The following is a 12,990-nucleotide window of genomic DNA, read 5'->3' on the forward strand; positions in this document are numbered from 1 at the left end:
ATAGCTACACTCCAGTAAAATATATCTTTTATAATTTCTTCACATTAAACCAAACTTTTATTTTGACGGGTTTCTGAGTGTATCTGACGATGAAATGCTGAAGATGAACGCGCGTGTACTTGAGTATGTGTAGTACATGAACATGTGCCACTCATTTGCAGAGACACGCTGAACAATCAGACTTAGTTTGATAGCATTCTTTAATATTCACAGTCCATATAGCAATTTGATATTATGATCACCAATGAATAGACAGATCTGTTATTTCAGCTATGCGCCGGTATTGCAGTAGCAAATAGTAGAAAATAATAAATCACACATGCGCAGGTCGTACTTGTCAATGACGGGCACTGCAATCTGCGGAGGTTCCTGGGGAAGTCTGCGGGAAGCAAACTACACTAATTTGTTACTGGGAACATAATAAAGACACCTGGACTGGACTCGGTCGAGACCAAAAGCCATATTTGGCAAGACGAGTGGCCTAGACCGAGACAAGTCCGAGTCCGAATCCGAATACAAGCGAGTCCGAGACAAGTTCGAGACCATAGAAAACCGGTCTCGAGTCCGGACTCGAGTCCAAGACCGGACTCGAGTACTACAGCCCTGCTTCAATGTTATCATCTAAACGCCTATTAATAAAAATGACAGACAATTAATAACAAAGCTCCGAAAAAGTGTTTTGAATCAATAAATGCACATTTCAAAAGTTTTTATTTTCGACAAATATTAAACTAGAGACAAAATAATGAAATCAGTTTATAGAGCTGAGTTTCGAACTCAGAGCGCTTGAAGCCCCGCGAGGGACATGTTGAAGCATTGACCGCACTGCTATCGTCTGAACACTTAACATCTTATGCTCATGCAAAGCCTTATTGATTTAAAAAAAATTATTACAATGTTTTATGTTGAAATGTTTTCATTTATAAAATAAGCCTATTTAACCCTCTGGGGACGGACTGGGTGATACCGCCCAAAAGAGCACACTTTTACAAATGTGTAATTATCTTAAAAACTATTAATGATAGAGAGGTGCCGTCTTCCTCAGATTCCGCTGAAAACAATGGAATATGGGATACACACTTCCTTGTTGCGTAATACCACTGCGTATAAGGCCAATGAAATCAATGTTGTTAGGAATATTCCATGAGCAAAGACCAATGGAAAAATTGCCGCTGGGAGGAATATTTTTCTTACCAATCAGAGGAAGGTTACCATGGCGTATTCTAGCTAATCAGAGGACTCTGTAGCCTTGCAAGGGGTGGGATTATAGTAAGTGATATGACGCAATTTCACGCAAACAGCGTCGAGTGGAGAAGGAGACAGAGAGCGAACGGAGCAGAGTATTACAGCGCGCAGAGAGATTTATATGAGAGAGAGACAGAACGATTATAATATATATATATATAGCAATTATAGCATTATTATCTTATTGTTTTAGCACTTTTATGATGGCAAGCAGTAAAAGATTTACCTCAGAACACGCTCTGGAACAATTACTGGAAAGTGACGAGGAGAAATCCGAAGCTGACAGCTTTTTCACAGATGATGAAATATTTTACTTTTGATTGAACAATTACAAATGTCTGTCAAGCAAAGGGTTTGAACAATATATTTTTTGTTCAAAAACTGTTAACTATTGTTGTGTGAGGTGTGATTTTCAGTAATAAATGACAAAAATAAAATTTTCGTTTTGAAATTCTTTAGTTTATTGTACATTTATTGTACATGTTTCACTCATTCTTCCTTTATAAACACATTACATACTAGCTTAGGGTCTTTTGAATCCATAGATACCAAACACATGGGGCCCTATCTTGCACCCGGCGCAAATGACTTTGTACACTGACGCATGTATCATTCCTATTTTGCACCCGCGCAAAGCGGGCTTTTCCCTCCACAGACGCACGTCGGTAAACTAGGGAATGAACTTGCGCTCCCTGGGCGGGTCGGAGCAAAAAGGAGGCGTGTTTTGGCGCAAACATTCCCTAGTGCTATTTTGCAGTTCCAGAAAACAATTCCGCCACTGACCAGAAAAAACCTAGTCTAAAGTCAGTGGCGCGTTGCGCGTTGTTCATAATGCTATTTTAAGTGCGCATGCTTGGCCATTATGTAGCGGGTGCACAACACGCATACACTTTGATTCTCTCATCAACACAGATGCAGCAGTTTTTATTTTTCCAAATCATACATTATAACAAGGAAAAATATTAACACATGAGGGAAATCATTGTGGTGTCCATGAAGATGTAAAAAAAATGTATTTTTTTCCCTCCCACGCCTGTTTAATCGACGCTGATTTGGGTGGGTTTCTCCCATCCCCATACAACGTCACTTCTCTGTCTTTCACTGCCCTGACAAGAACGTCGGTCTCCTCGGCTGTGAACCGCTCCTGGCGCGCGCCTGGTAAATCCGCCATAATAATAACAATCCGCCATGCAACATGCGCACCTGCTCTTAAAGGGTATGTTGGATGACGCTCTGATTGGTTTATTTCACGTTACGCCCAAACCACACCTATGAATAATGAAGCTATTTCAGGCAAACCCCTTTTAAACTTGCGTCGGGCGCAAGAGTCATTTATCCCGCCGGTAAAATAGCAACAGCGCCCAAGACCCGCCCACAAAGTTACTTGCGCTTCGCGCTTGATACTTGCGTTTCAGATCGTTAAAATAGGGCCCATGGTGTTCAATCTCCATTACATATGGTTTATAAGCCCAAATGTAAAAATAGAGAAAACGGACCAAAAAGGGCTAAGTCCCCAGAGGGTTAATTCTTAAAATAATAAAGAATGCTAAAACAGAACTGATGCCGACTAACATCGGTTAGCAAGTCCTGACAATGTTTAAATAATTAACTTACCAGTCGGCCCCAATTTTGGCAAGTGAAGCATTCATGACATACCCAAAATAAAAAGGTTGCTGCTCTTAAGTCATTCTGAATAGACACATAACCAACATATATTTAGAAAGCCAACCCTTGAGAGTTTACATTTCAAGACTCAAAATTAATCAGACTGTTATTAATATTGAGATATATAAGCTCAAACATAAAAACAAAAACAACAAATATTAAGAACATATTTATTAAATGTATAAAAATATTATGTGAATTTAGGATAGCAACTTGAAACCACAACTAAAGTGTAGCCACAATTGTGGTCATGCTTCATTTAAAATCTGAGGATGATATTTCTAAAATTATGCATTTTATTAAGCCTATTGTGAAACCATGTCAGGAGAGAGTTTAGAGAAGTTTTATAGGATGCTAATATAAGATTCTCATCAAATATTTTATTGCCCTGTAAACACCCATTTACAGTCTCTGACTAATGTCTGGCGAGGAGAACTGGCCCATTCATGTTCTTTTCATTTAATCGACCAACCTTTCACACCTATGCCGGTATGAGACTTAATCTTCATTATTCTTTTATCCTTATTCTTTTGTTTGAATTCAGCCATTATAGCCTATATTGGCCATCTAAACCTCTCTGATCCCACCCTACATGATCAATCCATCTATTATATTAAGTCTTGTTAGAAAACAAACAATTCTTGGAACTTTAAATGCGAATTATTTTTTTTTTTAAATGATTGTATGAAATGGAATAGCTTCTGCAAGCAGGTGCATTAGCACAAGTAGCCTCGAGCTACATGACACAATTTAATGTATTAATATTACACTTTTATTCAAAGTTCACTTTAAAACAACATCTAGTATTTGTATCATATGCCGGTCGCGGATTAAAATGGTTTCAAGTCATGAAAAGATTTTGAAATATGTTATATTTAGCATTTCAGATGAAGCTATGGGCTAGCATTTCCTAGCATATGCATTCTGTAAACATTCTGTATTGATATGAAAACCCCAAATCGCACGAAAATCAAACACAAAACACATAATATTTCAATCGTGCATTTATTAGTTCCTTGTTTCGGGTGAAGAGATGTCAGTTTCGCTTTGTTATCACGGATGTCCAGTATGAGGAAGTGTACACATGACGCGTCATGCAGAAGAGGTCACGCTGGACCACGTGAGATGATTGACAGCTGTACAGCGAATGATATAGCTTTGAGGTCAAATGTGACGCGATTCAGGAAGAGAAGACACACATCTCGCTCCGTTCGCTGTCTGAGCTCTTTAGATCGCACATTTCAGTGGTAAATGAATAGAAATGTTATTCTTTATGAAGAAATATTTTACTAGCATGTGATAATTATTAATCATTTCTCCAAATATGCGCACCATTGGACTAATAGCCCTGGCGGATGCTGTATATTGTATGTATTTGAACACAAATAAACCGGAGAACACGAGAATTAATGTTTTATGAGTGATGATTTCTATTCAAAATAACGAACATTACAGATTAATTATTTTGCACTCCTGGCATAAATTAAGAAATTAATATCACTGCAAACCAGTTAAATCATAAACAGTGGTCAAACATCGAAGCTGTAGACTTCAACCTTTCTTATGATGCTGAGTTCGTCCAGATCAAGTAAGAGTGAGATGTTTTGACAAGTAATGAATTTTGAACAACACTAATCCGGGATCACCAGTGATCCCTGCCTATCAAGGGGTTAAACGATCATTTTGTTTATGCCTAATTTATTTCACCGTTATTTTAATTTGTTAGTAGATTTAATAACTGAAACGATGTATAATAGCCTACCCATTATATTGACGCATAACCTGAGATTAGCCTATAGAAAAACTGGGCACACAATATTAGCCTAAAGTTTAACCTACTTTGCTTAAATTTGATGCAATAATAGAAGCCTACATTTGTTTTAGTTCTAAATTTGTACTTTAATTTCAGTATTGTGATTAAGAAGTCGTTTAATTAAAATGTTTCACTTGAATTTATCTGCTACCAGTTCTCAACGAGCCGCGGCAGATTACGCAATAGAGAGTAAAAACTGACACTTTTCAAAGTCTGTGGTAGTAGCGCTTCTTAGCGGTAAAAGGCAGCAAATACACCCCCCAATTTAACAGCGGCGGCAAAAGTATTATTCTGGTTGAGGACCAACTGTATACTGATCCATAATGTCTATTTGACCTGTAGCTCATATCACAACTAAACTGTGTTGACGTTTATCATCATCATGACAGAACCTGCAGCATCTGATCTGATCTTGATCATTTTTGATGCAACAAATTGTCAAGCTAATTGTATCGCTAAAATAAAATATTAGTTATGAATATTTAGCCTAATTAACTAGTTTAGTTAAATATTCAATCCTGTCTCACCTGAGTGTCTTCAGTTGACAGTGTGGATCCTGTAGTAAATCATTGAGCTGCTTCACTCCTGATTGTCCAGGATCATTCCCTGTGAGATCCAGCTCTATCAGGTGTGAAGGGTTTGATCTCAGAGCTGAAGCCAGAGCTTTATAACCTCCTTCTGTTACACTGCAGTTAGAGAGTCTAGAACAGGAATGAAAGCATTCAACTGATTAATCAGTTAAACCCCAAACAATATAAATCCTTAAATTTGAATTTTATTTTGTTCTTTGTACAAATGCATTGAAAGTTAGTTGCAAAAACTGACAACTGAATATGGAGGTAAACAAAAGGCACAGAAATATTTAATATGTTAGAAATCAATATCACTTTCGAGATTACAATTATCTAAAACTGTGTAAGCCCGTTTATCGGTCCAAATGGGGGTTTCCTCCAGAACGGGTGAAGGTTTCTGCGTGTTACTGTCTTTCCACATGGCAAAGCAATTTAAGTCCATTTAAGCTTTTATCGGACTCCATTTTATATCTTAATCCATTTTATCATGACCTCGAATTTAAGTTAGATTGCCAATTGGTTATTGGTCAATTATATAATAGTTTAGCAATACATTTGATTGTAGGGGTGGGCGATATGAGCAAAAATTCATATCACGATATTTTCTCACTGTCCGGACGATATCGATATTATATCGCGATATGAGAAAGAAAATTGGAATCACATTTTAGTACACCTTAGTTAAATTACAGGTAAAATATGTATTTTAACACTAGATAACTAGAAAAAGGTGAGGCATTGGACATAGACCTGAATTGTTTTTTATTATTATTGTGCCCTTTTTTTTTTTCTCAAAAACTGCAAACTTGCAACATGAGGTAGGCCTGAATGCACTTGTTATGTCTTTCCACTTTTTGCTCGTCTTGTCATAATGAGAACCGGCAGCGAATGAAGACTTTATTGATTTCTGAGTGAGAGCCGTCTTCGGGTGTGCTCTGTCTCCGGGAATATCTGTTGTTATAGTTTTGCTTTGTTTTTATTTTAATATAGTTTTCAATTTTGCTTTAAATTTCAGCTTAGTTTTAGTTAGTTTCATTAATGGTTTTGTTAGTTTTTATTTAGTTTTTATTTTGCAAACACATTTCTATATAGTTTTTATTTTATTTAGTTTCAGTTTTAGTAATTATAGTTTAGCTTTAGCAGAGCGAGCAGAACACTTCCAGTGTAGACCAAAGCGAGACGTTTAATTTAAGTTTAATGTTTGCACAGATTACAGTTAACTCTTGTGCAGACATCTTAATAATAAAAATAAATAATGGTTTGAGATTGAACAAAGCACCAAATAAATAGAACTTAAAAGTATACAAGAAAAAAACAATGAAAATTTTCATAAAAACTAATTCATTAGTGTAAGGAGACCTACAGTTTGTACAGTATAAAACCCATTACGTCTATGGAGAGTCCCCATAAAGATAGTGGACCAGTGTGTGTGTATGCGTGCGCGGTGTGTGTGTCGTGTGTATGCGCGCGCTTATGTGTGTCGTGTCCTGTTATTCATAGCCTAACGTTACATTGCGGGGAAATGTCTCCACGTAGATAATATTATTAGCAGTAAATGTTTTGTAAAAACAAAGATAATAATAGCAGCTTTCAGCCTTTCAACCTTCATGAAAACATGACATCTCAAACATACAGTAGCCTAGAACTTTTACGGTTTTTTGTGCTTGACGAACTTGTTTTGGTGTTCAGACATCAACATCACTTTCGAGATTACAATTATTTAAACAGTGTAAGCCTGTATGAAGATTGAAAATCTCATAATTTAATGTTTTTAGATCACAATCTCACCAGCTTCGGTCACTAAACAGAAGTAATTGCTATATACCTGATTTCAGTCGCATTCACGCTTACATAATCAAATATACTTTAGTATAGCCCCTGTGATTGCATACACTTGAAATTAAAGTAACATTTACTTCAGTAGAGGTATGGCCACTACTACAGATATAAGTCAACCAACTTTACTTGTCTTATAATAGCTTTGGATTGGCCCTGCCGTGGTTTCCCACGTACACTTATGTAAAGTAACATTAAATTAAAACAGAGGTAAAACACACCCAGATTTAAGTTGGTCACGCTTCAATTTTGCTTCCCGAAACGCTGCCCGAAACACGTACACTTGAATTAGCGCCAAAATATTAGTTGTCACTAATCTGACGCAAAACTTGCGGAACATACAAATCCGTTTAATCTACTTGGGAAAACAATTTCAGAGTCAGTCGGAATAAAATCAAATGTACCAATTAATTATGTCAGGTAAATGTATCATGCCAATTACATAATCAGTTCAAAGATAATCAATACAAAACATCAAATGCTCTGGAATAAAGAGAGAACATGCGAACCTGACATTATAAAATACATGATGTATTTTAACGAGTTCACAGTGGGAATTTGCATTAATCACTGTCCCTAACTTACTGGGGACAGACGTTGATTTACATGGGGGCACACACACAGCAGTTAACAAGATATCTCTAAACGCTCCACACCTTATTACCTTTTTGGTTTACTTCTGTGGGAATGAGACCTTTGTACCAGTCGCACTGAGACATTTCAAATGATACCAAACATGTATAATACTGTATGATAATAGTTCATATTAAACCATATAGATTTTTGGGTGAATTCAGGTAAGGATGGGTGAAGGGAAAGATGTGGAAATTGGGAGGTGATCAACTCAAGTGCGCTTTTTGCCTCCGGCATCGTCCAATTTACACTTACCTCAGTATCCCCAATTTACACTTTAAATTCTTCAGTCCAGTGCAGATCAGCTTCACTCCTGAATCCTGCAGATTATTATTGTTCATGTTCAGCTCTTTCAGATTGGTATCTGATCCAAGAACTGCAGCCAGAGCTGAACAGCTTTTGTCTGTTAAGTTACAATCATTTAACCTACAATAAAGTCACAACACAGAATTAGATGGAATACATACAATACATTTTCTATATACAAATATTAAATACATTTTCCCATTTATTTTTTACATAAACACAGGGCTCCAGACTAACTTTTTGCCTTGGTTGCACTGGTGCGCCTAACTTTTTTATTTAGGTGCACCAGCACAAAATTGAGGTGCACTAAATTTTTTCCTCGTCTCGCGTTGCCTTTAACGCCACAATTTCAAGGTCACCTTTTTATCACGCTCCATATACATTCATATATATTATGTAAATGCTTTTAAACAAGAATAATAATAATACATTTTTTTTTAAGCACAATTATACTGTATATACAAATGTTAATCTTTAAAAAAAATAAAACATTTAAAGTGCTGTTTTTACATTGTTCAAGTTAGGGCAGGGTATTGACACAAATTTCACAATTCGATTCAATATTGATTATTTTGGATATCAGGTACAATACATGGCAAATTTTCTCAAGGAAAACAAATCTCTTAACTAATGCTGTAAACTGGGAGTCAGTTGTAGCCCACTATGCTTCATTAGCCTACTATAATATTGAAGGTAAAAATTACCTGATTTGTACACAAACACTTAAATTACACTTTTATTTATTTTTATAATAATAAAGTTATATGAAATATAAACATTTAAATGGTGGCTGCATAAAAACTTGCCAGATTTTTTCAAATAACATGCATTAAATATTGAAAAACATTAAAAAATTATAATGAATATGCAATATGGTGCATATATTTGGCAAAATGCTCCTCCCTAGAGTTAATTTTTCTAGCTAGCTAACGAGTTTATGGTCACTGGATATGTTTTTTCTGAGGTAAATGTGACGTTACATGACATTGTTTAAAAGCGTTTTACTGACGTCTTTCCACGGTTGAAACACTGATTGAGCGATTCCATGTGAAAGATACGGATTTCGATAAGTTGTACTCTATCTTTTAGCACACTTTCAGATGCTCGTTCATGTTTATTTCGCGCTGTAACTGGTATTATTAAGGCGGAAGAGAAGATCATGTGCACTCCACGCTGCTGCTTCTCTGGGGCTGAGCTGAGCCAGAGCGATCTCACGCAACAGCGTCAAAACACTATTTATGTTTTTGAATTTCATAAGAAAATGGACCTAATTTGAAATCTGAGACGTTGTTTCATATCAATAGTAACAAAGCACAAAGATCATTGCGATTTATTGGATGGGATGCGTGTTACAATGTTCCATTCATTCATCAACTGAAAACAGCATAGCCCAACGGTTCGTAAAATGAGAATCGATTAAAATCGAGAAATCAATATTTTTTACCTAGTTCAAGTAGCCTACATTTTTTAAAGTTTCTTCGTCGTCTGTTTTCTTGCGTTTATTTAGCTGATGCTGCTGATTGCCGTAACTGATTATCTGGTGCTCATGTCGCAATTTATTTCAATCACACAGACAGCACGGAGCATTTTAGTCCTACAGGAATATCTGAACCACAGCCAATCAGAGGCAAAGACCAGCCCAATCTCTATCTCTGATTGGTTTAGACCACGATATGATCCAACCATGCGTGCAAGGAGAACAAAAGACTCGTTTGTTGAGAGGCAACGGATGCGATCATGCGAGAAGGTTAGGTGCACTGGTGCGACCTAGGAAAAAATTTAGTCGCACCCTTACAAATTTTGGTCGCATATGCAACCAAATTGGTCGCACTCTAGAGCCCTGTAAACAGCATATACAGCAAAGAGGCTGAGTTAAAATAAAATGTATCTTCAAAAACTATTTCCTGTACATTAGTGTTTTTTATTCACTGACAAATATCCTTGATAAAATAAACCATGTTTGAAAAACAATTTGTGTAAAGCTTCTATAGCTATAGGATTTTTTCTCTATTTATGTGACCTGATGGAGTTTAGGTTCTTGCCACTGTTTCCTCTGTCTTTCTTAGTGGACACTTATTAATCAACAATATTATTGACTTGACTGCACTGACACCATTATATGAGACAGTTCACACTTTATGGCAACTTAAAGGCCTTTCACTATAATACTAAAACTGCTCCATGCACATGTACATGTCTTTTTGACATAACATATTTAATTATTTAAGTAAAGCTAATATTACTTAAACCTGAGAACCTAAGAAGTTTTTTTGTAGAAAAACGATCTGATATGTACATCAAATATGATACAACAGGCTTTTGATAAATGTTTATTTGTAAATCTCTCGATCTACATATTGCATTACATTATTATTACATTAAACTACAGAATTACACAGAAATAAGCATTTAAAATATCTAATTACTGGGAGAAACAGAGGGACAACTAATATATGATGTGAAAATATACTGTACTTTATTTATTAGCCTGTTTTATAAAAATCTCAATGCTTTATACTATAACCTTTCAGAATTTCATCTTACTTTTTGGAAATATAAATAACATCTGTACCAAATTACATTCTTTCCCCCCAGTGTGTGTATATGAATAAAATATGCCATTTTTTTCTTCCTCAAGTATGATAATGTGATAATATATATAATTATATATAAACCATAAAAGTCTGGTGTATCATATGATACAAAACAAACATGCAAACATTTTTCCATGGTATTTTATATTTTGTCTTGTAGTGGAAATTTTAATGATATTCATTGATCTTTAGACAAATATAGATGATTCAAAGAATGTCACATGTGTGTCTCTCACTTGTAGTGAGAGAAGATTCTGTTTATGTACCTGGGGAGGCAGAAGAGGGAGACACTCCAGAGAACAGACGAACAAGGACCTCTGACCTAGATGTCAGAAGGCCACTTAGTGCAGGGGGGCTTATTGGGCCAACTAGTGACGTCTATGGAAAACTACTGGGAGGAAGGCTCTGGGGGGAAGAAGGCCTTGAAACTAAGATAAAAGCTAGTTCAGTCTGTCTGGGGGTGTGTCACTCTTCTGCACAGGGTAACAACTGTGTATTAGACTGCTCCTATTCTTGCAAGAATAAATACTTCTATTTTATATAATTTGACTCTGAGTGTCTCTTACGCAGTGATGTTTGTTTGAGATGAATTTTTGCCACAACAGTTTTGGTGTCAGAAGTGGGATTCCTTGGACGTGCCTCCTGGACCTGAGATCGGACGGTGTTTGGCCACCTGGACTAAGTAAGTTCCAGCTCTACCTCGTAAACTTGAGAGAGAGGGGCCGACCGATATCAGGGCCGGGAGAATCGACCACTGGAATCTAAAGAACCCGCAGGTGGCAACAGAAGCATCTCTGGTAAGAGACAGTTCAATTTATTTTCTTTTGGGTAAGTTAATTAAATTCAGTTTAATTGGGGAGAAGAGTGAAATTGAACCATATTGGCTGAAGGCTGTTTCTGTGGTACGTAATCTGAGATTAATTGAGATCTATATAGATCAAGAAATTTCAAACAGATACGAGGAAAAAATCTGAGATTAATTGAGGTCTGTAACAGAACAAGAAATTTCAAGCAGATAAATAATCTGGGATTAAGTGAGAACTGTAACAGATCAAGAGATTTCAAACAGATAGGTACCCTGAAAATTAGTTGTTCCACGACGGAGCAAATTGTTTTTAGGTACTGAGGCTAATTAGGGGGAACCAGAATTTTTTGGTAAACCATAATTAGGAGGGCACTAATAGTGCAACCCGACCGATTTGGGTTAAAAGAAAAGAATCGGATTTGTTTAGGGACGCCTAACAGATTAAAGAAAACGCGCGTTGAAGAGAAATCCACAGAGAACAGAAAACAGCCAGTATGGGGATGTCTCAAAAGCAAGCTTGCGAAATTTGATACACCGGTTTTCTGTAGAACTAGGAAAGTATGGGGGAAAATGTATGTGTTAGATATTGAAAAAAAAACTGAGAAAATACCATGATCATGAGCTACCATGAGCACAAATAGACTAAGAGTGTGCGAGAATCAGTGGAACAGGGCAGCGGGACAAAAGGTTGTTGTGGCTGCGTTCAACATGTGTGTAAAAAATGTGAACAGATAATGGATTGTTCAGTTGAAGATAAAATGTCGAACTGCCAGGAGAAATAATGTTTTTTTACTTCTTTATCCAGTAAATGGATGCATGACATTAGATGTCTATAGAACTTAAATTTATATGACAAGGATTGAAGTAGCAAGAAGCAATAAGGCTGTCTGTGTGAAATAGAGGGAACTGTAAGTGAGACTTGGTGGAAGAGGGAAGTGAAAAAAAAACAAAAAGGTTGGTGTGTGAGATATGTGTGTGTGGGGATTGTTCAAACAATCATGTACTGGTTAGATAATGAAGGAACTGGTATGTTTGAGAAAAGAAAGGAGAGGATAATGAAGGAACTGGCATGTAGGGAAAAGAAAGGAGGAATATAGTAGAAAACTATATGTGATGAAAATAGACATGGTCTGATAGAATTTATGGAAGTCAAATGTCAAATGTTTAAATGATATGAAAAGTTTTAGAATAAAATAAGGCATTGTATGATTGACAGGGATTAACATGATATGAAGAATGTTTTAAGCAGAATGGGGAACAATTCTAGATTTTGATAAAATAATGATTGAAATGATGATATATCTGCCTTATTTTATTAATGTTAAGAAAATAAGGGTATTGAAGCAAGTAGCTATAATGGTTGTCTGTGTAATTTACGGACTGAGTAATATAATCTGTTTTGGAGAAACAGTAGAGATAAGACTGAGACAATAATGTGATGGGAGGGAAAAAGGCTTCAAACCAGTTGTAATGAAAAACAATGATGTACAAATTGTTACACTTTATGAAGAGTAACGGAAC

General features: G+C 36.2%; 1 protein-coding gene across 1 annotated transcript in view; it reads right to left on the reverse strand.

Moving 5' to 3' along the window:
• LOC130100961 (NACHT, LRR and PYD domains-containing protein 12-like) overlaps positions 1–12,990 on the reverse strand; it is a 67,244-nt gene that overhangs the window by 35,506 nt on the left and 18,748 nt on the right. The window contains exons 9-10 of the mRNA XM_056266589.1: positions 8,020–8,190; positions 5,251–5,424 (exon numbers count right to left, since the gene is read on the reverse strand). Coding sequence (XP_056122564.1) covers positions 5,251–5,424; positions 8,020–8,190 — 345 coding nt within the window. The remainder of the gene's footprint in view (positions 1–5,250; positions 5,425–8,019; positions 8,191–12,990) is intronic.

This window comes from Rhinichthys klamathensis, unplaced genomic scaffold (assembly GCF_029890125.1).
Source record: "Rhinichthys klamathensis goyatoka isolate OS25496 unplaced genomic scaffold, OSU_Roscu_1.1 h1tg000011l_1, whole genome shotgun sequence".
Lineage (NCBI taxonomy): Eukaryota > Metazoa > Chordata > Actinopteri > Cypriniformes > Leuciscidae > Rhinichthys > Rhinichthys klamathensis.